General features: G+C 37.9%; 1 protein-coding gene and 1 long non-coding RNA gene across 2 annotated transcripts in view; one reads left to right on the forward strand and one right to left on the reverse strand.

Annotated features, from left to right (window-relative positions):
- Nucleotides 1–25,740, reverse strand: part of LOC134665746 (uncharacterized) — a 258,405-nt gene that overhangs the window by 192,175 nt on the left and 40,490 nt on the right. The window lies entirely within an intron of this gene.
- Nucleotides 1–25,740, forward strand: part of LOC134665733 (uncharacterized) — a 135,565-nt gene that overhangs the window by 75,081 nt on the left and 34,744 nt on the right. The window contains exon 2 of the mRNA XM_063522707.1: nucleotides 20,663–20,784. Coding sequence (XP_063378777.1) covers nucleotides 20,663–20,784 — 122 coding nt within the window. The remainder of the gene's footprint in view (nucleotides 1–20,662; nucleotides 20,785–25,740) is intronic.

Consider the following 25,740-nt stretch of genomic DNA (forward strand, 5'->3'; position numbering starts at 1 on the left):
GAGTAAAATGAATAGAGGTGTGATGTAAGACATTTTTGCGGTATGAAGTACTGCGACAAATTAACAAAATGAGCGGTACAAATGAGGTGCTTCACGAGTGAGCGACTCAACACTAGACTGCTCAGAGTTGAGCCAAGCGTAATAGCTAGGGATACACGTAGGTACAGAATTACAGATGTGGCCATCAAATCTGTCTGAAAACGTGTCTATTGAATAAATACGTCAATGCATGGCAGGAATTAAGCACAGATGTATCTGCAGACAGCTTATGTAGCGAGAATGACCATCATACATATCCATTGGGCAACTCGTTAGGTAAGATGCTCAACTAACTCGAAGTAGGCAAGCCGGTGGGAATCAAGAGGTTGCTGTTTCAAAAACCAACAAAATTCTATTATGACGACAGCCTTCACAGGTCAAAAAGTGTGAAGGTAAACAGTTTTACATGAAGATTCAAAAGAATAGACGAACATCTAGTAATGTTTTCGGTAACCGCCGAGATGAGAAGTGTGTCTAGTATTGTTTGTCACTCGCTTTTGTTTTGAGCAGGGTGAGAATGTGAAAAGATATATTGTGCTTGGAAATTTTTGTATCAAACATTTTGCTCGTAGCTACTACATAATGCTTGTTCACGCGTTACAACCTATTAAATACAAGAAGAAATTGCAAGGCATTTGTGACGTCATCAACCCGTGTTGTCTTTCCTAAAACCCTCGTAAAATGAAAGGACATGTGCGGTGGAGGCTCCTTACTTAGACAATTATGTTTTTATCACATACATGTGTTTGTAATAGTCATATACAAATACAAACCTAGAATTATTAATTATTTCAAGAAAAAATTGTCTTAGTGTACGATGAAAGAATGTTGAAGTAGTGAACGAAACGAATAAAATATACTTACAACAGTATTGAAATTTAAAAAAATGAACCATATCGAAAGAAACATAAACCCGCTTTTGTTCAGACAAATTCTGTTTTCACCCTCAATGCTTTTTAGGGCCGTTCCCTTCTGTTGAAACAACGTAAATGTATAAAGCAAACAACTCTGGTATACATACGGAACGCCCATTAAACAGCTAAGTCGATATTTTATAACCCCCGCCATGTGCGCAAAGTATTATCGCCGTAATGTTAAAACTCCGAAAAAGCTTCACTCTTCAACAGATTTGGACGATGACAAATAAAATTCTGCGGAGAATAGAGAAGAGGGCGGATTCTGAAATTGCTATTAATATCAAACTGAATAATATTTAATGAATGACGCATTTGACCAAAAACATTAATTTCTTCGAATGTCCAATTCCTCGTTAAACTGATTTAATGTCAAATCATACTAAAATTATGATGACCTAACTGTAAATGTTTTATTGACTTGGGAAAGGCCCTTGGAGAATACATATTTTGACTCTGAATTACTCTGAATACGCCCTCAGGTTTGGCGAGACTACGAGAGTTAATCTCGTTGATTCAACTTTTCTGGAGTGGAGCGAGTGGAGTTTGCAGTTCGTTTGTCAGGCTCAAACTTCGTTTTACTGAAAGGAATTAGGACAAATTCTGATTTCAATACTTGGAAACGTTTTATGACTTAATCCAATATTGTTTACGATGAAAAATGAGAACAAAAATCATAACCGTTGTTTGTTGTTGTTTTACGTCAAGATTGCGTACACTATAACTATAACCTACTCGTATTATATAATCAATCAATCTCAATCAGACAATAGACCTTTGACTCGTAATAGCTAAACAAAAATAAGTATTTCAACTAATGACACTTAAACAATCGGAAGCACAACAGAAGCGGCTGCAATAAGAGCAATAGCCGAGCCGGTCCGTCATTGTTTACAATATGGTTGTCTGCACAAACGCTTATGACGGGCGATTATATACAATAGGAATCCCGCCAATCTAAACAACTCGCTTTGTTTATCGACCAGTTGACAAATCTGAGCTGAAAACCGTAAGGCCTAAAATCCATGCAGATATTGACGCTAGTATAGCACATAAGAGTCTAGCTATTAGTCATAAAATTGCGTGCTGAAGAACAGGTTTGTATAGCGTTTCGGTGCAGAATACTTCAAGCCATATCTCTGTTTGATCTTCTACTAATTCGAGTCAAATTGGACAGATTTGATGCATTACAGATCTTATCACTACCAAGTTCAAATAACAAATGCATTGCAAAATACCGTTCCAAATACCAAAGAATGTCTGCAAAGGAATGCCTGTATTTGCTTCGTGACAAATTTAGCTTTTGCGAATGTCCGAAAAACTCAACCTGCCTGTCATCTATTTGTCTTTGTTGGCCTACTTTCGACACGGCATGTTTTACCCAACCCGACAGGCACTCTTAATGATTTATAATGATGCCGCGTTTTTCGTGACTTACTGTTGCCAAAATTTTGTTTAGATCATTAAAAAGAAATAATCGTTCACTTTCTACTCTTCCGATCCCACGACTTCGTTTAGTTTTATTTTGTGTTCATTCTGTTTTTAAACTGAACAGATATCATTTGATATTGGTGGTCTAATAGACGCCATTCGATACATTCGTTACTGCTGATGGTAAAATAAAGAATAAAAAACAACTGCTTACTCGTATTAACGTTTCGCAGTGTTTTCCTTTCTTTAATCCTAACAATCACATGCGGCGATTAAACCCATGTGGGTTTTATCAGATCAGATTAGCAGATGTCTGCTTGATTGTAAAATTTGGCAATTGGTTAACAAACAAAAAACAATTGAACAAACTCGGAGCGCCTGAAATTGCCGCGATAAAGTTTGATCTCGTAAACATGTCACACGGTAACTCGGAAAGGGAAGTGACATCTCCCGTGCCGAATTAGCGTTCACACACGAGTTGATCGAATATCCTCGACACTGATTAGAGACGGTTCTTCACCATTGTTTTTTTGGTTGTACGAGTCGGTTTTTTGAGACAATCAAAGTATAATTTGTTACATGTAACTATGTAGCCACAAGTAATCTCAAATGCTGACTGAACTCGGTAATTAGCCAGTGAGTCTGTCTGTTTAGATTTGAGGAGACAGGTTTAGGGTCTTAACAAAATCAGGGAGTATATTAGAGAGGTCTCGGAAATCGTGCATCACTTGTTGTATATAGGGATGGCGTGAGGGAGTGACTCAATAAGTCAACAGAAGGGCAGTGTGGCGATCCAGATCAGACAAACCACACACCTGACACACCACCACCACCACACCACATTATTGTTTGTTGGGTGTCCTCTCAACAAGTTTAGAGGGGAAATGGCGGAATTTAGACACATTCGACGGATCTAATATTTTACAAACTTAAGTAGAGAACTGTATGTATACAACCGTGTAAACACAAGCTATATTGCCTGCTTGCTTTTCTTCTTTCTTTTTTTTGTCATATATGTAAACTGTATCTCTTCAAAATTCCATTCTTCACCGCTTCTTCTTAACTATAATTGTTTCTTTTTTTTTCAAACCTCATTATAGTATTGTTTTACTTGTAACCCGCATGTAAGCCTTATTGCTTTACTTGTAAGCCTTATTCAGGTTACTGTGGGACTAGGTCGATCTGTGTAAAATTGTCGTAACTATAATGTTTATTTATTATTAAGGGGTAATAATGGTGGTTGAAGGGGTGCTGGTTCAGGGCCGAGGGGTACATGGATCAGGGGTTGATACGCTGTGAGGTTGAGTGATCGGGGGGGTTGAGGGATTGGGTCAGTGGCGGGGCGGAGGATGGATTTAGTATAGTGACAGGAATTATAATTTTCCAGACGGACACGAGAAAATTCCTGATTACATATTTATTAAAGTAGATACACGAATTTAGTGTTAATCATGATGTTGTTTTTCATTCATGCGTCGCGCTCTTAACAATGCGTTAAAACTAAAAATGGAAAAATAAAAGCTTTTTACAAAAAAAAGAAAACCGACTTCAAAAAGGATGAAATAAAATATTATCCTTTTTAAGTCCATGCGTTACCAACTGATATGTTTGAAGTCGGTGCCAAGCCAAGTAGTAACAATACCCGTCAAAAATAATCAGCTTTACGACTATAAATCCCATTAGAACTGTACTAATAACTATTATAAATGTGTAAGTAATTCTGTCTGCCTCTTTGTCGCCTTTTCATGGCTAAACAACTGAACCGCTTTAGGTGAAATTTGGCAAGAACGTAAATTCCTTGAATTGTTTTATATTTTGGAATGTAGTCCTCTGGATAAGGGTCGGGAAATAACTTCAGTCCCTTACGCTTGCGTGCCGACAAACATGATACTGACTGTGCCAAGAAGGTTTGATCGTGTGTTCTGAGGTGTGTTCTTAGGTACAGTCGACGTCAAAGATATGTTTACACTTTTGCACCTTTGTAATAAGACGAAAAGTGTAAACACATATTTAACGTCGACTGTACCTACAGAAAGTACGTTCATTGTCGTCGTGTATAGCAATCCAACGTACATCCTTATCGAATCGCACCAAAATCATGGTATGCTTCAAAAGTTGGCTTGGCACCGACTTCAAACATATCAGTTGGTAACGCATGGACTTAAAAAGGATAATATTTTATTTCATCCTTTTTGAAGTCGGTTTTCTTTTTTTTGTAAAAAGCTTTTTTTACACTACAATTGCGATTGTAGTGGTATTTTTCATTACATATGTACTTAAATTAAGCATGTTTCAATCATGTGAAATAGATGAGCCCGATCCCGATGTAGTAATTATTTTGTGAAATGAGAAGTGCATTTTATTGACCCAAAAAAAAACATAATAATAATACCTTCAGATCACCAGCGCAAAATAAAATAATAATAATTTGTGAAATACATGCAAATCTATCCTAGGTTTATCACACTGCAGACCTGCACACCTGTGTGTGCTTTGATCACTTTTAATTTCAATATATATGACATGACAGTTGATTTGATTCTTATATTCGTTGTTATCATAGTAATTATTTTATTCCTTAAGCCTAACCTGCCTAACGAATTCGGATTTCGGAATAGCGAATGCGTAAAAAGGACAAGTTCGTTCGATTAGTTTTACAGCCGTGGCGACCTTCCACAAAAGATTAGAATTTGAATTAAATCGATTATGATAAACATGCTTCACTTCGTCGAGTCACGCCTTCTTGATATTAATTTTATTTTACAATTAAGGTGGTTCGCTTTTCATACAAAATTCAATCAAAGCTCATTAAGTAACTACACACTATTAGTACACAAATATTTCCACATTTATCTTCTTTCGAATATTCGTTTGCGCGAAATTAACAGGAAAACAATGTTTCATACAGAAATCATGCAAAAATCATAGTTAACTTTTCATCAATTTTACGTATGTGTGTGTCACAAATGTCGTGTACAGATACATTTGCGACGTTGCCATACCATTTCCGACGTTGCCGGGCTGACCACGGCTCGAATTTGGAGTGCCGTCATGTTTAGTGCAATTTTGTTGACACTGATATTTGACAGGTAGTTAATTGACCTAAGCGAGAAGTTCGTCAGCTTAGCTAAGAACTATCATGGCGTGTTATGCAAACAGTCGCTTTTTTGCTTGCAAACGGAAGATTCCCGGTTCGATCCCCAGTCATTGTATGCTGGAACATAACTTTTTGTATTTTTGTTACACCTAAATTTCGTATTGTTTTTTTTATTTTTATTAAATTTTTCTTATTATCAGAAATCGATTATTAAGTATGGACTACACGTATTCTTTTATTTTTACAAAGATAATTAGAAATTATACTCTTCCTAATCTCTCTGATTTTTACAATCAGGACATCCTCACTGCAATAAAAACCGGGCAAGTGCGAGTCGGACTCGCGCACGAAGGGTTCCGTGCCATAATGCAAAAAAAAAAACAAAAAAAAAGCAAAAAAAAACGGTCACCCATCCAAGTACTGATCACTCCCGACGTTGCTTAACTTTGGTCAAAAATCACGTTTGTTGTATGGGAGCCCCATTCAAATCTTTATTTTATTCTGTTTTTAGTATTTGTTGTTATAGCGGCAACAGAAATACATCATCTGTGAAAATTTCAACTGTCTACTATTACGGTTCGTGAGATACAGCCTGGTGACAGACGGACGGACGGACGGACGGACGGACGGACAGCGAAGTCTTAGTAATAGGGTCCCGTTTTACCCTTTGGGTACGGAACCCTAAAAAGAAGTGTATAAAATTTCCTGTGGTTAAAAATAATGGATTTTGTCTATGAATGAAAAACACAATTATTACTATAGTTTGTTTTTTTTAGCATTAGAAATAAGGTAAACAATCTTGACGTGTCTTTTAATTGAAAAACACATTTTAAAAATAAGTTACGGCAAATATGTAACAATTATAAATCTAATACGATCATTTATATTCTTCTGCTTTCATAAGTAATCGTTTTTGATTTTTAAAAAACCTGATAACACTGAGTATGTGGGGGAAGCGCTGCTGGCCTAACGGAAAGCAATTCGGAGGTCGCGGGTTCTAACCCCGGCTCGTACCAATGATTTTTCGAACTCTGGTACGAAATAGCATTTGATACCTACCTATTTATACACCGATACCTATTTTTCGGTGAAAGAAAACAATGTGAGGAAACCGGACTAATCCAAATAAGTTTACTCTCTGGGTTGGAAGGTCAGGGCAGTCGCTTTCGTAAAAACTAGTGCGCATGCCAATTCTGGGATTAGTTGCCAAGCGGAGATTGAATATCTGGGAGACCGACCAAAGCTTACAAAACATAAAAACTCAAAAATGCGCGTTTTCTCATAGACCTAGCTAAGAGATCAAACCCCTTATAGCAAATTTCATCGAAATCGTTAGAGCCGTTTCTGATACCATCCAAATATATAAATAAATAATTATATATCTAATAATTGCTCGTTTAAAGGTAAGATAACACAAAGGAGAAACAAAAAGAAATTACCTACTCGCACCAGTCTTGAACCCCAATCCTCTTGCACGTATTTCCACGAACATACCGTTATGCTATTGCAACATACTTACGTTGTGTGAAATTGTCTACTACAAGGATCACGGAAACACTATGTTTGCATGTGTGAGTAATAGTAGGAAAAAGCGTGACAGCAACACTCCGTCGAATTAAAAAGGTGGTTTTTGCACAATGAAGTATTCAATGTTTATTTTAATAGTTCAATATTTACTTAAAGAGTGCGCGAAACATACTTTTAAGTATACAAATACCAAGACCATTTCACAAAAAAATAAAATCTGAAATTTTGCAAAAGTGGTTCCATCTAGCGAGAGTTAAGTTTTGAGTAACCTAGGCGAACCACCTTAACTAATCAAGTTGAAGGCCTAAGTTTTGATAACCAGTTACTATTAGATTGTGAAGTGTTTGTTAGTTTTCAAAGATCCTGTATAACTAATTTACAGTAGTATTTTGAAAAACATATAAATAGACACTACTTTGTAAATAATAGAACAGTAAATACCTTACAAAATTGAAGTGTAAACTAAGATCGTTAACGTTAGTATAGTTCCAGCCAATGACAATAAATTTATTAGTTTAACAACATCGCGCGGGATGGTAATGAATAAAGTCACTTAAACGATTTATGTTAGTGGATGGTAAAGTAATGGTAAAGTTGAATCGCCTGTCGGGGGAATAGAGACTTCAGTCGTTGTCATTGTGCAATTAAGATTAAAGTAAATAAAAAATGACACTTCTAGTGTGTCTTATATGCGGGTTGCTAATAGCTATAATTTTCTAACCTTTAATTTCAATGTGAACAATTCCATATCAGGATTATCAAGCATAGGCTAAAAACGCATAACAAATACTTATTTATACACTTCGATATGGCTAAGGTAGCTATAAATTGTCAATAAAGCGGTCATATAAATACAAAAATATGTCAAAAGATGAACGTACATAATCACGAATTAGGGTTCTCACATTTTTAAGTCGAAGAAATATAAAAAAATAGCTTTCCCATTCCCATTCTTCAACATGACAAAAGAGACATGTTAAGTTTTATGAATAATAAGGTAAATAAATAAATTATTCAGTCGCAACGATCAAACAAGTGCATACCCAGCATTCGCGTATACCCGTTTATCACAGAGATGCGGATCCGCGTCCAATATGAAGACCATACAAAAAACTGCACCGGCGCGCTGCACGCGGTATTTTTAGCCGGCCACGAATAGCCGAACTGTGTCGTTGCCGATGCACTCCTATCGGACTTTTTTGGGTCTCCGTCGGCGTGATGACTGAAGAATTTCGAGCGAACGTAGTCTGATTTATTGGAGAGATTTCCATTTATGGCTGTTTCTTGCTGTCTGGTTTTTGGAAAAGAGTCGTTGAGTTTAGCGCATACTTCTGAGATACATATTGGCGAGAAACATTTCTTATGAATTCTTTAAATTCTCAGACGCAATATACCTAACAGGGAGAAATTTATAAGTTCTATAACTATCCAGAATCTTTATCTACATGAATCGTTTAATAAGATTTACCTATGTCCCTAACGTCATTTGTTAGGCGCAGGTGGCAATTTTCTACCACAAAACCCCCAAAACTCCAAGGAACCCGCGAATTTTTGATATTCCAAGTTACGAAGACCCCTTTCCCTTTTCCCTAAAGGATTGCACCATCCGTCTTGCTCCCTCATAAACAGATTGCGGTTTTTTGTCGAAACAGACGATTTATCATCCCCGATCGCGGTTTTGATAAGGCTGTGTTTGCTAACTTTTTTTAAGTTGAAATATTTCTATCGATTTTTTTACGTAATTTAAAGAAAAGGCGTTGGAATTCTTGCGTCCGGAACGGGAACGGGACCTGTGATTTATTTAAGTACGATTGGAATTTTGAGCCACGCCTGCTCTGACCGCACTTTGGCTTTGCCGATGATTGCCGCAAACAATTATTGGTGTGGATTTTTTAGTTACTGGGTTTAGTAGCTTCTTGTATAGTTCATCTTTTTTAGCATTAGAAAGAACTTGAAAGAAGGTAAGCGATCTTGACATGTCTTTTAATTAAAAAACGCTTTTTAAATCAATAACTGTTACTTATGAAAGTAGAAGAATATAAATGATCGTATTAGATTCATAATTGTTACATATTTGCCGTAACTTATTTTTAAAATGTGTTTATCAATTAAAAGACACATCAAGATTGTTTACCTTATTTCTAATGCTAAAAAAAACGAACTTTAGTAGTATCAGTGTTAATCACGGGTTAAATTAACCCTTTAAAGCGCAAGAAATAGCCAAGGTACTTAAACAAGGCGCTTAAATTCTATTATTAAGCAGGATTATTATTAAAAGCCGATTTCCCTAGCATTATGAAAGACACATTTTTGCCAATATTTGCTCTGTGCCAAAAATACATGTAGGATATTTGTATTACAATAAACTCAAAGAGTAAGTTCTGATATAAAAAGTAAATCTACAAACATTTTGGAAAATGCTCACGTATCAGGACGGCAAGAAACAAAATTAAAAAGGTGAAACGTGAGAAGAGGCACCTTTACAGACAATGGCAGTAACAAATTGCTTTCAATTGTTATTCATTTCAATTTGTTTGGTAGCTCTCTGCTTTTAGGTAACAATGACGACAATCATGTCAAATTTAAGAATGGAAAATTAATTTTGAATAAAATAACGTGATAAGAAGAATGGTTGGCAACCGGTTGTTATGAATTCTCATTGTAATGGATGTTTAGCTACTTTTCCAAACATTTTTAGCTATTTTTCCGTGGAAACAAGTGAAACAACCAACTACGACTAAATGTCCGTCCGTCCATCCGTTTGAATAAAAAATGGAGGGTAATGAATATTTTCTGTGCGTTCAAGTTATTTATATTATAGTGGGTGGGACATAGAGAAATGCGAACCATTACATAGAAGTTACAGCAAAACTGTCTAAGTAACCGTTTTCGCTTTTTGCTGTAGGTTGTGGTGGACTGAGGGCCTACCGCGAAACACGTCCGACGTGTTGCGTCCCTGTCACACTTACGTACGAAATTACAAGTGCGTCAGAGAGACAACACGTCGAACATGGTTCGCAGTAGGCCATCTGGTTTCGCGACCGTGACTATCATTGATATCTTGATCATCAATAGACTTGTGCAATGTTCAATTTGACTGACTATTTAACTTTATTAACTTTAAACTTAAGACACTTGTAAAGGTGTTCTCACAAAGCATTGCTTAACACAGGTAACACTTTATAACTTTAAAGAATGTTATCGCTGCCTTTGTGTAACAAAGATAACTTTTATAACTGCAGTGTGGGACCACCTTAAAAGTTGTAAATTTCACAAATCCGCTCGTAATGGTTACGTGCGAATTTGACATTTAGTTTTGTCGCCTTTCTACGTTGTTGACATAAAAATTAATACGTACCTACTGGGAATTTGGAGACTGTTGCGAAATCAGTTCGGTTTTTTTTAATGCTTAGACTTGAAATACGTTTTAGGAATATTAAAAAATCGGCCAAGTGCGAGTCGGACTCGCGCACGAAGGATTCCGTACAAAAACGCAAAAAAACGGCAAAAAAAACACGATTGTTGTATGGGAGCCCCGCTGAAATATTTATCTTATTCTGTTTTTAGTATTTTTTTGTTATATGTAGCGGCAACGGTATCACGGTTCATGAGATACAGCCTGGTGACAGACAGACGGACAGTGATGTCTTAGTAATAGGGTCCCGTTTTCACCCTTTGGGTACGGAACCCTAAAAATCGACTGAGAAACTTTTTCTAGGTAGTTTTTTGTGTTTTAGTATAAGCAACTTCGTATAAGATGAATAAAGTCTAAGAAAAAAACGTGCCTCGGAAATCAAGAAAAAGTCATTCTCGGATAGATGGCGCACATACCTTTGGCCTATGGTCGGCTAGATGGCGTGACGACACCGTTTCATATTTAACAATTTTAACACATAGATATCAGTGAATGAACATGGGTCAAAATGATATGAAAATAATAAAATAATTAATCCATATATATTCATTTTTTTGATAATTTTATATATGTACATGTTTATTTTGAGTTATAGTCGTGTGTCGATAGATGGCAGTAAATTTACAGTGCCTCCAACATTTACTATGACAGGACCCGTCTATACTATCTATTCTTTTTGGTATAAGATTAGACACTTTGCATTGCACAGGAGGGATGAAAGTCATGTGCCGAGAAAACTATTATGAATGGATGTGGAGGGCCGTAAGAGGAAAGGATATCCTTAACTTTTATTTTATCATATTTTACTGCACTTAGATTCGAAAATGCACTTACAATAAAAAGAGACGAGAAGGCCACAATACCCAATACTTCGAATCCGTTCCATACATGGCAACATCTGCATTCCTGCATGACCATTGCATAAGCAATTTCAAATAAGGGTGGCCGAAAATAACTTCATGTATCACGTATGTTGTTGCACGGAATTTAATTTTAGTACCATTTCGTACCTTACACTGTGACAAATAGTATGAGGTCCCTAGTGACTTTCATATTGATTGACACTGTAACAAGGTACAAATGGTGCCTACTCAAATTGAACTCTTTGACTGTACCTACGGGCACTGTTGACTGTTTTTAGGGTTCCGTACCCAAAGGGTAAAACGGGACCTTATTACTAAGACTTCGCTGTCCGTCCGTCCGTCCGTCTGTCACCAGGCTGTATCTCACGAACCGTGATAGCTAGATAGTTGAAATGTTCACAGATGATGTATTTCTGTTGCCGCTATAACAACAAATACTAATAAAATAAAGATTTAAATGGGGCTCCCATACAACAAACGTGATTTTTGACCAAAGTTAAGCAACGTCGGGAGTGGTCAGTACTTGGATGGGTGACCGTTTTTTTTTGCTTTTTTTTTGTTTTTTTTTTTTTGCATTATGGTACGGAACCCTTCGTGCGCGAGTCCGACTCGCACTTGCCCGGTTTTGTACCTGCTAGTTTTTTCGTAAATTCACTACGCCACGTGTGGCTGGTGAAAAAAATTGTTAAATAAAATGATATTACATATTATGCTACACGATGCTGAAGAATAGATATGTGGCGGAGGCTGCTGTACAGTCATCTGCAATAATTTGTTACACAACGAAGGCCGCAAAAATATCTGACACGATCTTATTTGTAGAGCAATAAGAGCGTGTCACATTTTTCACACAAGCAGGAAAAGATTTTTCTCAATACTTATCAGTTAGTACTAGGTTTAATTAGGCTTGCTTTGCTTATTTTAATTCAAAGGTCGCTAAGTAAGTACCTAAGTTATCTGTGTCTTTTTCTGTTCAGATCTTAAAGCAATATCGTGTTGTTAATTAAAAACAAGTGAATGCTTTTAAGATATAAAGTTACACTTGTAGAAAGTGCTTTTAAGAGTTTATTTCAAGTGTTACTTGTTAAATGTTTTGCTCTAAGAAGTCTAAGATAAGGGGTAGGTAATATAGATAGGATAGGACAGACGGACAAACACCAAATGATTCTCGTAATGTACCTGCGTCAGTGTTTTCTACACCAATTTAGGCAAACGAGCCAAAAAGCAGAAACAAACCGACTTGGAAAACATATTTTTCCCCCGTTTATAAATTCCAAACAAAGTTCCATCAAACCTCGGACTAAGCTCATATCGGTTTAGTATTGCGAATATTGAAATTACTACATAAAGATTTACCCCCGTATTCATTAAACTTTACGGGCCTGATTGAGTTAAATTATGTTTTATCCCTTTCTTACAAATACATACGTCAAAATGATAGATAAAGACAAATGATTATTAGCTAATTGAGGTTTGTAACGCGCTTATGAATAAGGGGGTTAGTTATGCTTGCGAGTTACGGTTTATTACAATTATTACTGAGTTATTCCATGCAGATTCTGCGTGAACCTAGAACCCGTTACAGCGATGCAAAAATCTCATAAAAAGCCGCGAGATTTAAAACGTTCTCGAAACGGTAATCGGCGATCAGCGGCCGACCGTGCGAAAGTCACGATAGCATCTCGGCCGCCCATATTCGGCCAGGGCATTACGAACTTCTAGCTTAGGGTCAAAGCCTACAGCAGTAGACTTTTTAACAGTACGAAGTACGAACACCACGTTTGCTGTATCCAGTGTGACATATTTAATAACCCTTTAAGGTAACGCCTATCGTGCGCAGCGCATCCTCGTGAACCATGTCAGTTGACGGCAAATGTCAAATGGGAATAGGGTAGCCAGATGACAGGAATTTTCCTGACATGTCAGGAATTTTGGCCTTTTGTCAGGAATGCGGACGGAACACGAAAATGCCAGGTATTTTTAGAATTGATAGACTTTTTTTATAAAGTACCTTTTTATTTACTTAAAGTAATACAAATAATAAATTTCATAAATAGCGGCTATCGGCTCAACCGCTAACTGTTAGAGACACTCCCCGTCCCCCCGTCCCAAAGTCGTCGTCAAAAATGAATGTCAGGAAAAATATTCGGAAATCAGGAATTTTGTCAGGAAATTATAAATTTGTATCTGGTAACCCTAAATGGGAAGAAAGAACAGACTTAACAATACGGTCTAAGGTGCCATTATTTCATGGCATTCATCAGCCATTCTCTAAATTCGGCTAGAGGACTATGAACTTTTAGCTTAGGGTCACCGTAAGGGTATCAGCCAATAAATAGTGCCTTCCACGAATGCGCGTCCCTGTCTGACGTTTTCATAATCCGTTTCACACTTAAGACAAATTGAGAGGCACGCCACGAAAACCTATTTCTAGCAGCCTTCTGTCATCAATACCCTAATGATAAGGGGGACCTGGGGGAGGGTCGCAAATACCCTTCCCGAAGACAGTAAGGACATCAAAGTTATAACCAACAGACAAAACAGTGACTGGTCTTGGTCTTATTTCCTCCTTGTATCTTTTTGTCCAGGTTTGACTGTGTGACATTTTATTGCACGATTCTATTCAATCGTGACTCCAATGTTATTGTTACGCTACACATCCTCAATTAGTACTTCGAATTAGTACTAACCAATATTATGTCATCTCTATTCCGTCCGTGAATGTTCAGAATACGATTTATACTCATGTACACGTTTGGAGCCAAAATTAAACCAAAAATTTATATACGTAGAAACCAAACATTGTTTTACAATTATCTCTATCTTTTGCGTCAATGGCGTTTCGCATAATCAATATTATATGTTTAATAACGTTTACTCGTACGTTTATTTGTCTTATCTCGAAACAATTCCTTTCCCATTCTTACTGTTCAATCTTTCCACTGTTACCTTATTACGTGGGACGGGCGAGCTTTGAAGACGCAATTATGGTAATTCTCACCCTTACGCGGAGGGTGTGCGGATAGGCTAACTGATTCCCGTTCGTCTGCGGTTAAGTCAGTTTAACTCCTGTCACGACGGTGGCACAGAATAAGTAGTAGAGACAGTGGGGAGACACTCCTGACTTCGGTCGAACTCGGCTCCGTTCGGCTCAGCATTGCTCCGAGCAATTATTAGGGTTGGCACCACTTGACTTCCTTGTGCGTGCACGACCACAGATAAGATAATCACTTGAATTTTGACAACCCTAAATAGCCGAAAGGGATACTGCCATATATTAGAAAGGGATAGCATGATTCGACCCTGAATCGCTGTCAAAGTTCGGGTTTGTAGGAAGTGTCCTTTCTGTACGGTGGTACTATTATTTCTTCTGTGATAATGTATAGAGACATACACCGCCATCAACGTCATCTGTCAAATTTACGAATATTGTAATCATCTTTACACACCATACACAATCTTTGCTAAAACGATTTCCGTACTATGGCGTGTCTTATTAGTACACGATTTATTACCAATCGATAGATAACAGTAGGAAATTGAACGAGCGCCATCGTATCGGCCTTCGGTCTTCAGACGCATCACAATATTCGCGATACGATGCAGTTGCATTGGCGCCCCCGGTGTCTGTTGGCGTTCGGCCAAATCAGCTGATCATTGGTTACCGCTGGATGTAGCATGTTGGCTATGTGCACAGTGCCTGACGGGGTAGTAAATGCGCTGTCTATATGTTTCGTTATTTAACATTTGTTAACTCTCATATCTATAATATGTCCCATAATTGTTGCCATCATCAACATCAGTTAGCTTATGGCTTCTCTACACGATGAGCCAACGCCGGCCACTCCAAGGGACGCAGCTATGCGGTAGAATGAGATAGCAATATCACTTGCTCCCTCTAACGCATAAATGCGTCCCTTGGAGTGGATGCGTCCCTTGGAGTGGCCGGCGTTGGCCCATCATGTAGAGGAGCCATTACGTATATCATGAACTTTTCGGAAAATGCGTATGCAGCCCATTTATGGTCAGACACTGTTATACTAAAATTTGTGTCAACTTTTATTTACTGGTCATAATTTACTAATTAGTAAGCTGTTTCGGACTAGTGTTTCGACTCCTCCCAAAAAACTCGAACTCGAAAGTGATTCAAGCGGATAAGAAAGTAGGTATGTAATTATGTATATGCGAAAATGAGCGCAAAAACAGAAAACTACGTCGAAAGAAACCCTGACGTACACTTACAGTGTTAAACCCAATCATGCTTGTTTGTTTGTGTGATCTACTGCGAGGTAGTCTATGTCAAATCATAAGCGCTCGGTTACACCGCTCCACAACACCGTTTGCCGTAGGGTGTTAGCGCGGAACGGAAACTGATCTAATGAATATAGGTCGAATACTTAATAAATATTATGTAACAATCTGACACAAATCTACCTATTTCCAAAAGCATGTTAGGGTTGTATAACTTTAAATGTCCTAATGTGATAGGTTATTTCTGTGCGTGGGGTATTTAGGGGAACAAAAATTTTATTATTTTTGCGCTACATTGCGCGCGGTTTAGGAGATACAGATGTGACCCTGTAAACACTTATCTTACTTTTAGTTTTTCTCTTAGTTTTTACTAGTGTTTGAAGTTCTTCCGTTTATATGAAATACAATACAATACAAATACTCTTTATTTCACATCTCATTACAGAAAACAATACAAGTAATACAGTAAGAAGAGGTTAAACAACAGGCGGTCAGGTGGTGGTGAAATTTAAGCATCACCTTTATAAGGTAGAAATGTGGGCTTAAAAGACACGCAACGATTTTGCTGCATCTAGTTCAATGATCTGTGGGTACCAAGAGAAACGCTACTCGAGGCGACCCTCGACCCAGCTAACGAACTGATGATACGGCCATTTTATCCGATCAAGTAAGTGGCGTCGAGACAGGACTGGAACAGGGTATTGTAATGGAACCAATAGGATATACACTGTAGGTAGAACTCAATAAAAATATTGGATCGCAAATTTTTAAAATGGCGTCCAGAAAAATGTATGCTATAATAATATTTGACTTAAGTTAATTTTTAGTACCTAACATCACTTAAGTTTCCACGAGAATTCTATTTCTGGTTTACGCAAGTGTTATTTGTATACATCTTGTAATAACTGATTTAACCGTAAACAGATTACAGTAATGTCATTCCAACACGTATCTACAACAGAACGTGAAACAGAAGCCATACAAACATAATGTGTGCACAATTTACCCATAACGCGCCTACGATCGCAGAGCAAACATTCAGGTAATGCCGAAAGTAAACAGTCTTGGTAACAGTACACGCCCACGGTGACGGTTTGGGCTATGAATCAACCCGCTGAGAACCGTATGCTACTGCGTATGGCGTATGCTGCCTGTTGCAGACTTTGCCACCTTCTAGCTTTTTTTAACCACGTCGGTGACAAACAAGCATACGGCCCGCCTATGGTAAACAGTCCTACGGTGACTACTTACCATCAGGCGGGCCGCCTGCCCGTTGACTTTGGACGCCTGCAACTCCAGAATCTCCAGATGTGTTACATGTGCGAACCTTTAAAAACATGTAGGTACACTTCTTTTTTGAACACCATAGCCATACTGTAGGCCCTCGGGAAAACCTCGGAAGGCAGCTCATTCCACAGCCGGAGCGTCCGCGGGAGAAAATTCCTCTTAAACTGCACAGTACGCGACCATTTAGGGTCGGTTGCACCAAACTGTTCGTATCGTTAAAGAGTTCGCTAAATTTTTATGTATGGAAAGTTTCATAGTAAAGCGGGGCGGGGCGCGCCGCCGGCTGACGTTGATCAGTCTGTCAAATTTGGTTGGTGCAACTGGCCCTTAGTTTGTAGGGTGTTCATCCTCACACCGTGTGAGGATGAACACCCTAAACCGGAAAGTTAAACTTGACATTGACACTTCACGCTAATAAGTAAGTACATGCTACAGTGCTGCACCCTATAGTTCACGCACGCTTCCTTGCGCTGAAGGGCCTGCCATCCTTGTAACCTGAATAGGAAAGTTAAACTTGTCAATGACAGTTTGCGCCAATAAATAGGGTTTTGTACTGCCTTCTACAGTTCACACACGCTCTTTTAGTGCGATACGTAAAAGACTAACTTATAATTGTCTTTCACACCTTTGCACAAATCTCGTATTTCTCGTCCACACTGTAAACTGAAAATTCCACCAATCCAATGGCTGGCCGTTAATGACTACGTCAGTAGGTAAGTATATAATATCAGATTGGCGTACTAAATACTAAACAAATTTTTAAACAAGCTTTTTTTTTATATTAAACGTCTATCCTAGAAGTTTTGAGACATTTCAGAGAATTGAACACTCTGACGTATTATTGTGAAGTTTGAAGAGTCAAACTGGCTTTTACACAAACTGCTTTTATCCGAATCAATTCCTTAACGTCTCAATGTGCTTACTGGTAAAGTGTTGGTTTGACAGACACAATATAAATGACAATTTAATGCCCCCTCCCACCACTCCAGGGGACCCCATGCCTTAAGACCCTGACATTAGGGGAAACTAAATTAATGATTGTCCACGGAGAACGTGAAACGGCTTAGGAAACGTCAGGGACACTTTGTTTTGTTAACTTATGTATTGTAACTTGGGTGCCAGTTACATTGGTAACGTTACAACTTAGTAACGTTAAAAACAAAAAAGTGTTATAGAATTCAAATTTTTATCCAGCTAATTAATAGGCCTTTCCAACTTACATGCTACTTCTGGGCACCACTAACTTCTTATTGGACAAGAGGATTTGAGCAATAGTTTGGGCGCTAGCATAGATACTTCATGTCTAATTGAGGACGACACCTTCCAATCTTTAAGATTCTTAGCAGATTGCCTCAGATGTTTTTTTTTCGCTGTAAAGCAACATATACAGCAATATAGAGACTAAAGTTCTAATACCTATTTTCTATTTCTAACATAATTTTCTTCACTAAATGATAGTTTTATGTAGTTGTACTTACATTATGCACAGAAACTTGCGTGGATTGCAACTTTGAAATCAAGCAAGAAAACATTTAAGTCTTATAGAAACTCAAGATTAGAAATCAACCTTGCAAATCCTCAATTTTCTCTCAATCTATTTAAATGCTAACTCGTGCAATAGACTTTGCGTTATCGCATTCTCGAGATACGACGGTAATGATACCACTTAATAATATTGACTTAGACCATTGTGCGCGTTATCTGATAGCGCACAGGTACATTGATAACGATTGTAAATAGAACATGCAAAACGTGCAAAAGAAAGCAATCATATTTTTTCATATAAAAGGCAAAATAGTCCTAAAGAATCCCATAAAATCCCTTTGCACCGGTTGCACGAAGTTCTAATTTCCAAAAGAATCATTTGTTCGGATTGTCGGTTGAGGTCAGTTCTGAGATCGGATTAATGAGGAAGATTTTACCCGTCCCGTCCCGCGATTTTGTATGCTCGGCGTAAGATACTTTTCGCTTGCCATCTTATACTACTTTAAACTTATTCTACCATTTTCTTAAAGCACGATATTTTCCCCTAACAAATTTTACACAGTTCAATCCATCCGTGCAAAGTGCTCATTACTGTTTGTCATGTCTTCCACGCACCCATTAAACCCTTAGGTACGCGAACAACCCACAAATCACAGATAAAACTGCAAATCTCTGAGGTCAGATGTGGCACGAATTTATTTACTAACGGTACGTTTAATAGTGCACTTAAATCTTCGCAGACTTCCAAAGAGCCTAACAGAACACCATCGCAGAACGGTGATTCCGAGCGGTATAGTGGAAATCTAGAAATGCGATCGGACTATTACGACCGAGTCGTAAGACGAATCGACGTAGATAGTATTGAATGACATTGGATAGTAACGTTTAATGGTTGGCTTGGTAGCGCTTAAACGCAATACGAAATATCTAATAATTACCTCAAGTGAGAAAAGATCTATTGCCTAGACAAGGAGCTGTTATACGTAGTTTTGTAACCTAAAACAGAAATGTCTGTCTTTCGTTATTCAATTTAATCTACTCATTTCGTGCGGTTTTATGTAAGTTAGACATATATTATTACATATAAGTATCTACACTTTTGTATGATGCGCAGAATCCGAATCGTGCTTAGCACTATTCGTTACACAACGAGTTGTTGTTACACAAAAATTCGAACGTACGCTGAAATCAGAATGATATTTCAATCATGTTCAATTATCGTGCGTCTCGCCCGCGCTATTACATGTACGGACAAGTACGAGCGAAATGCACGATAACTGAATGAATCAGTTACATGTTATTCTGATATCAGTGTGCGTTCGAATTGGCCTGAGAATAATTAAAACAATCTGTTTTGTGGTGGCTTGGGAGCAAGCCAGCGGTCGCAGCTTACCAATTTCTAGAACAATGAAACGTGTAATTTCGAAAACAGAGCTCAAATATAAGCTATTTATAAACTTTGATCGTAATTATGTTCATGTCTGACCTGATTTCAAATAAGATCTAGAATATGCAGACAAATGTTTTCGTCAGGTATTTGGAACCCTCTTGATTTTAAGTAAAGCAAAGAAAAATACTTTCTTTTTTGTAGGTACACTTCAAAAGACAACTGTTCTAGTCAACATTCGTGATTGGCTTTTGAAGGAGCTTTTATACCTTCTTAAATCAACTTATTTTATAATGTCGATTGGATTATTATAATAAATACATACTCGTACTAACACTGCTAAAAAATAGTGGGTCATTATTGCATTTATAAGTTATAACTGAACTTCTGGCACCAAATTCCATCCAGTACCAATATGATGGTCGTTCTTGTCTAAGTGACAGGGTGAAAACGGTTTCCGTCACTTTCTATCTCGCGGTGTTAAAAAGTGACAGTTATTTTATCACGTGGATAAAATCATTCATAATACGCCAGCAGGTCTAAGTCACGTAGCGCCATTTGCACCATCTTACTAACCCAGAGTTAAACTTTTATGGCTCCTCTACACGATGGGCCAACGCCGGCCACTCCAAGGGATGCAGCCATGCGGTAGAATGAGATAGCAATATCACTTGCTCCCTCTAACGCATAAATGCGTCCCTTGGAGTCGCCGGCGCTGGCCCATCGTGTAGAGGAGCCATTACATCGTTAACCCAATGTCAAATATTACTGATAAGTTGGTAACCATGGTAACTAAGGTTTAACCGGTTAACCCCGGGTTAGTGAGTTGATGCAAGTGACCCTTAGAAGGATATGTGCTGCGGGCCATCAAAAATCAGCGTAAAGAAATATCCGGTTGGAGGTTCCATAGATTTTGTTATAATTTAGACGATTTCAAAGTTGTTAAACGCCAGTGTCTTGTTGCAGGTGACCCACAAAACGTCCGGCAAGGTGATGGTGCTGAAGATGAACCAGCAGCGAGCCAACCGGCCCAACATGCTGCGCGAAGTCCAGCTCATGAACAAACTGAAACATCCCAACATACTTGGGTGAGTTCATGACTTCCCTCTCTCTCAGGTGACCCACAAAACGTCCGGCAAGGTGATGGTGCTGAAGATGAACCAGCAGCGAGCCAACCGGCCCAACATGCTGTGCGAAGTCCAGCTCATGAACAAACTGAAACATCCCAACATACTTGGGTGAGTTCATGACTTCCCTCTCTCTCAGGTGACCCACAAAACGTCCGGCAAGGTGATGGTGCTGAAGATGAACCAGCAGCGAGCCAACCGGCCCAACATGCTGTGCGAAGTCCAGCTCATGAACAAACTGAAACATCCCAACATAATTGGGTGAGTACATGACTTCCCTCTCTCTCAGGTGACCCACAAAACGTCCGGCAAGGTGATGGTGCTGAAGATGAACCAGCAGCGAGCCAACCGGCCCAACATGCTGCGCGAAGTCCAGCTCATGAACAAACTGAAACATCCCAACATAATTGGGTGAGTACATGACTTCCCTCTCTATCAGGTGACCCACAAAACGTCCGGCAAGGTCCTGAAGAAGAACCGATGAGCGAAGTCGGTATATTGTATCTGAAAATTCATTTCGCAATTAAATAGGGTCTCTGCTTGATAGATGACTATATTTAATAATAACAAGTATTATTTAGACCAGCGGTCGGCAACAAGCGGCCCGCGGGCCGCTGAGCCCTACTGGCTATTTTGTGTGTAATATTGACAAAAGACAATGTCTGCTAAAATCACAAATATTACCAAAATGCGGCCCGCGTCAACTTCGTTAACTACTATGTGGCCCTTGGCTGCTAAAAGGTTGCCGATCGCTGATTTAGACTGTAGGATCGTATACCTCGTATAGAGAAGCAAAGTTTGACTTACTAATAACAGGATCCCTAAAGTATTCTTAGCTGATAAAGAAGGGAACCCGAGAAATCCCGACTTTATTTAACACGCAATATCATAAAATAAGATTAGATATGAGACATTCTGTTATAGAGATATTGTAATCCATACAAAATCATATTTTAGCGAAAGCACTTTATATTACTACAATATCCTTACGAAATCTCATAAAAATTCATAAAGAAAGGATAACCTACAGAGGTTATCTGTCGAAGTAAATACAGACGACGGATGAAGGTCAGAAAAAGCGTCTAACGTCTAGAGTGTCTAGACCTAAGTTTCATTAAAATAGTAGGTATGTATCTCCGGGGAGGACTCATCCATAAATGTTTCAAACTAACATTTAAACGTGAACGTCATTTGTTATAAATCATACTATGGATATAAATTGCTCATTGTAAAGTTTACTTTAATGATGGTAAATTAATTTAATTAATAAGGAACTATGAAACATGGAACATTTTAGATCATGAATCTATGGATCATGGGACATTTTAGAATTGCGTGGCAGAATGATGGATTGTATCGCTGATTTGGGATGGAAGTATACAGTCGACAAACATGAATGAAACATGAAAATGTGAAAATGAAACAGATCTATCAATTAAATTAACCTACCTTGGGTCCAGACGGGTCCCGAAAAGGAAATCGGGCTTGCAATTTCATCTCACAAAAACTACGTGGAATGAATTTTGTTGCCGCTTTTTATTCCATTCTTCAGTTACGATTAGGGAATGCAATCCCGCATGAAGAACTCAATCCCGGTATTCCGCGGGATTGCCATTTTAAGTCCCGCGGGATCCCGGTATTTGCGGGATCCCGCAAGTTAGTATACAATTTTACGAATTAGTACTAAAAATATGAAGGAAAACAAAACGTAAACTAAAATTAGAGATAGTACATTTTGTATTAAAAGAATACGGTATAATGACAGTAATCAAGAATTTAAGAACGTGTGTAAAGGCTTAATTAACGCGATTTCGTAAGTCCTGTACCACTCGTGGCACACACAATGTTTTTCATCACACCTGTGAGGAAAAAAGAGGGAAAACAATAAAAAATCTGCCTAATTTCGGACGTACCTACATAACAAAATTCCCTGGGTACAAATTTGAGATTTACGGACCGCGTCGCCTACGTAAAATAACACCTTTTACGAGCAAGTGTGATGAAATAAATAGACAAATTCGGGTAAAATGCTCTTCCGTGTCATTACCCCTTTCCTCCATAGATGCATTTAGGCTCCGTGAAGAATTTTCGCCAGTAGGCACGTGCCCGAGCCTGTGTTCCTTGTAGTAACACCTAAGAACCACGTCGCTCTTCGATCCCGCAAATCCCGCGGGATCCCGCTTAATTTACGAGCGGGATTAATCCCGCAAATTGCATGCGGGATCCCGGTATTTCGGGATCCTGGTATCCCGGTATTGCATTCCCTAGTTACGATGCATGGTTTTTACGTACCAATTTATGCCACAATATACAGACGTAACGTGTTTCAACAGAGTTATAAATGTAAGAAACTCTTTATTTGCTCGTGAGATAATTAGCATTTTACTAGCCATATCTAAACTCATCATTATTATGTAAATAATTTTAATAAGGGTAATGTTAGAAATATTACATCTGCTAAGTAATACAGTAAAATTATACATTTTGCGTTTGCGTCAAATCCGGTAGTTCTGATTTTTTGCAGGCTTGTTTATGATGTTGGTCAAAAACTAGTACTTTAGGGTTATAATCGCCCAAATCTAAAAAAAAGTGCGGTTTATTCGATTTATGACAAAGTTGCGTTCGGTGCTCGAGGTCACAAACTTGGATTATTCATTGGGCCAACATCATAAACATGCCTGCAAAAAATCAGAACTACCGGATTTGACGCAAAAGAGCCAGGTTACAAAATTCGACAAAGTTACTGGATTAAAGGTAACAGTAATTATTACTGATTATGATTACTTATGGTATGAGTACGAATGCGACACTCTACATTGCTAACTTACTAGTTAAGTATTACTTTATAGTAAAATCAATTCAAGTACATCGACCAAATACCGCATTGTAACGAAAATCGCATGCAAATTCTCGATCCTTCTAAACGGGGCTTTATTTAAAGCATTTAGCCTCATTAAGGTATAAAAATAATCATTCACTAACTTGAGTGTATCTTCGTCGCTATACTGAGAAAGAAACCTTTAGTAACATGGCTGTCAACTTTGTATGATACTTAAAATAAAGTCTAAGATGTCTAATTAAAATTTGCGCCAAGGCTCGTATCCATCGAGATAATCTTCGCATTCTTAAATCAGACCACTTCTCTTAATGACCATTAAGATATTACACAGCAATTAGGCTTTATGGAACAGGTTTTACTCGTGAGCACCTGTGATACTACGTGTAATTTTATAATTATACATGTTAGCGATGGAATGTCATCTATCTATTTAGTCTTCGTCCATCCACTGTTGAATAGGCCTCTTCTTTACCCAATTGCTTCTGTCTGGTTCTTTTTGTTGTGGTTTCCAACTTCAATGCTGGACTGCGACTGATTAACCAATTGACTGACTCATTATTGGAGGATTTTGTAGCTAGCTGAAAAAGCTTGCATTGTGTATATGTTATTTATTCAATTAATTATTCTTCAGGCCCTGTTTACGTGTTGATTACAGTTGAGTTCTAGTACGTACATTTGCCACTAACACTAAGCGCTAGTAGCAAATGTATGAACTCGTACTAAACTCAGTGCGTAAACGAGCCCTTAGGTTTTGATGCTTTAGTAACAAGTAGTAAATTATTTTACCGACTGTCCCATTTCTAAAAGACTGTGTTTTACATTCTAAATTGACAGGGCAAGACTAGTTAGACTAGTTATCTGACTACTGAATGACACGACAGATGAGTAGTGTATTTTCAAAAGGACTTATTTTGGTATAGTGGTCATAGAAAAATAAGTCCTTTTGAGATACACTGTACTCAGATAGTCCAAGACACTACTAAATCCAAGACGTTCACATAAATATTTTATCAATAAGTTTACATTTGGCATTCAGTTTTTGAGTTCATAAACTGTAAACAATGATTCAAATATCGACATTCTTTCTCTCATTAACTGCTTGGGTGCTTTGCACAGATATGGGTATTCCTTGTTTACTTAGGATGCAATCGTCTTGAAAAACGATGCTCATCAAACAAGTATTTAAACCAACAGGTCTTGGAGCCACGAGTAACTGTATATCTGAAGGAGTATTTTAGGTATTGTGACGACATTGGATTTTAAACTAATTTATTTAGAAGACCTCGGGCTCCCGCTAAATAAATCAGAAAGAAAATAAATAGAGGCACTCCACTTTTGTTATTTTTAAGCTTCTAAAATTTCTTAACACTTTTTGTTCACTTAGTTTTTGTTAACTAACTAACATGACGGAAGAGCATGATCTCCTGCCACGGGTAATAATGTCTATACCTACTAGGAGATCTTAACCTGTATTGTTTAACAGAAACAAACATTTTTCATTTTCACGCCAATTCGCTGCATTGAAACTGAAATGAAATTGTTACAAATCTGTATATGTGCCTTTATTGAAAATCTAAATGGTGCATCGAAAATATCCGAACGCAATGCAAAAGGAACCAATATTGAAACTCATCTTTCAGCGCCATATTGGCATATAAACGAATAACTTTTTCAAATTAATGTAATACAATAACTTTTTAGCTGCAACTTGCAAGAAAACTTTTCAATTTCCCTTTGCCTCTAAATGAAAGATTGAAAATGTGTTTCCATTCTGTTATTAGAGATTTATTGAGTTAGAAAAATCACTCCCGTCTGGCCGAGAATACATTTAATGGATTATTTTTTCCTTCGTCTACATCACTGACAGATTTATACCATATATCACTGCTGAATCTATATTAATTAGGACAAAAGGAGTCTGAAGACACTTTATTCATTCTGTTTCGAGTCTTTTTATTATGGAACAGGCTTTCTAGAACTTTTATGTTTGTATTTTAACTTAGGTGACAGAATGACTTCAAGTCTTGACAAATGGTGCGAAATCATTACACAAATATTATTAACACTGATTAAAGTGA

The sequence above is a fragment of the Cydia fagiglandana genome, chromosome 7, assembly GCF_963556715.1.
Source record: "Cydia fagiglandana chromosome 7, ilCydFagi1.1, whole genome shotgun sequence".
NCBI lineage: Eukaryota > Metazoa > Arthropoda > Insecta > Lepidoptera > Tortricidae > Cydia > Cydia fagiglandana.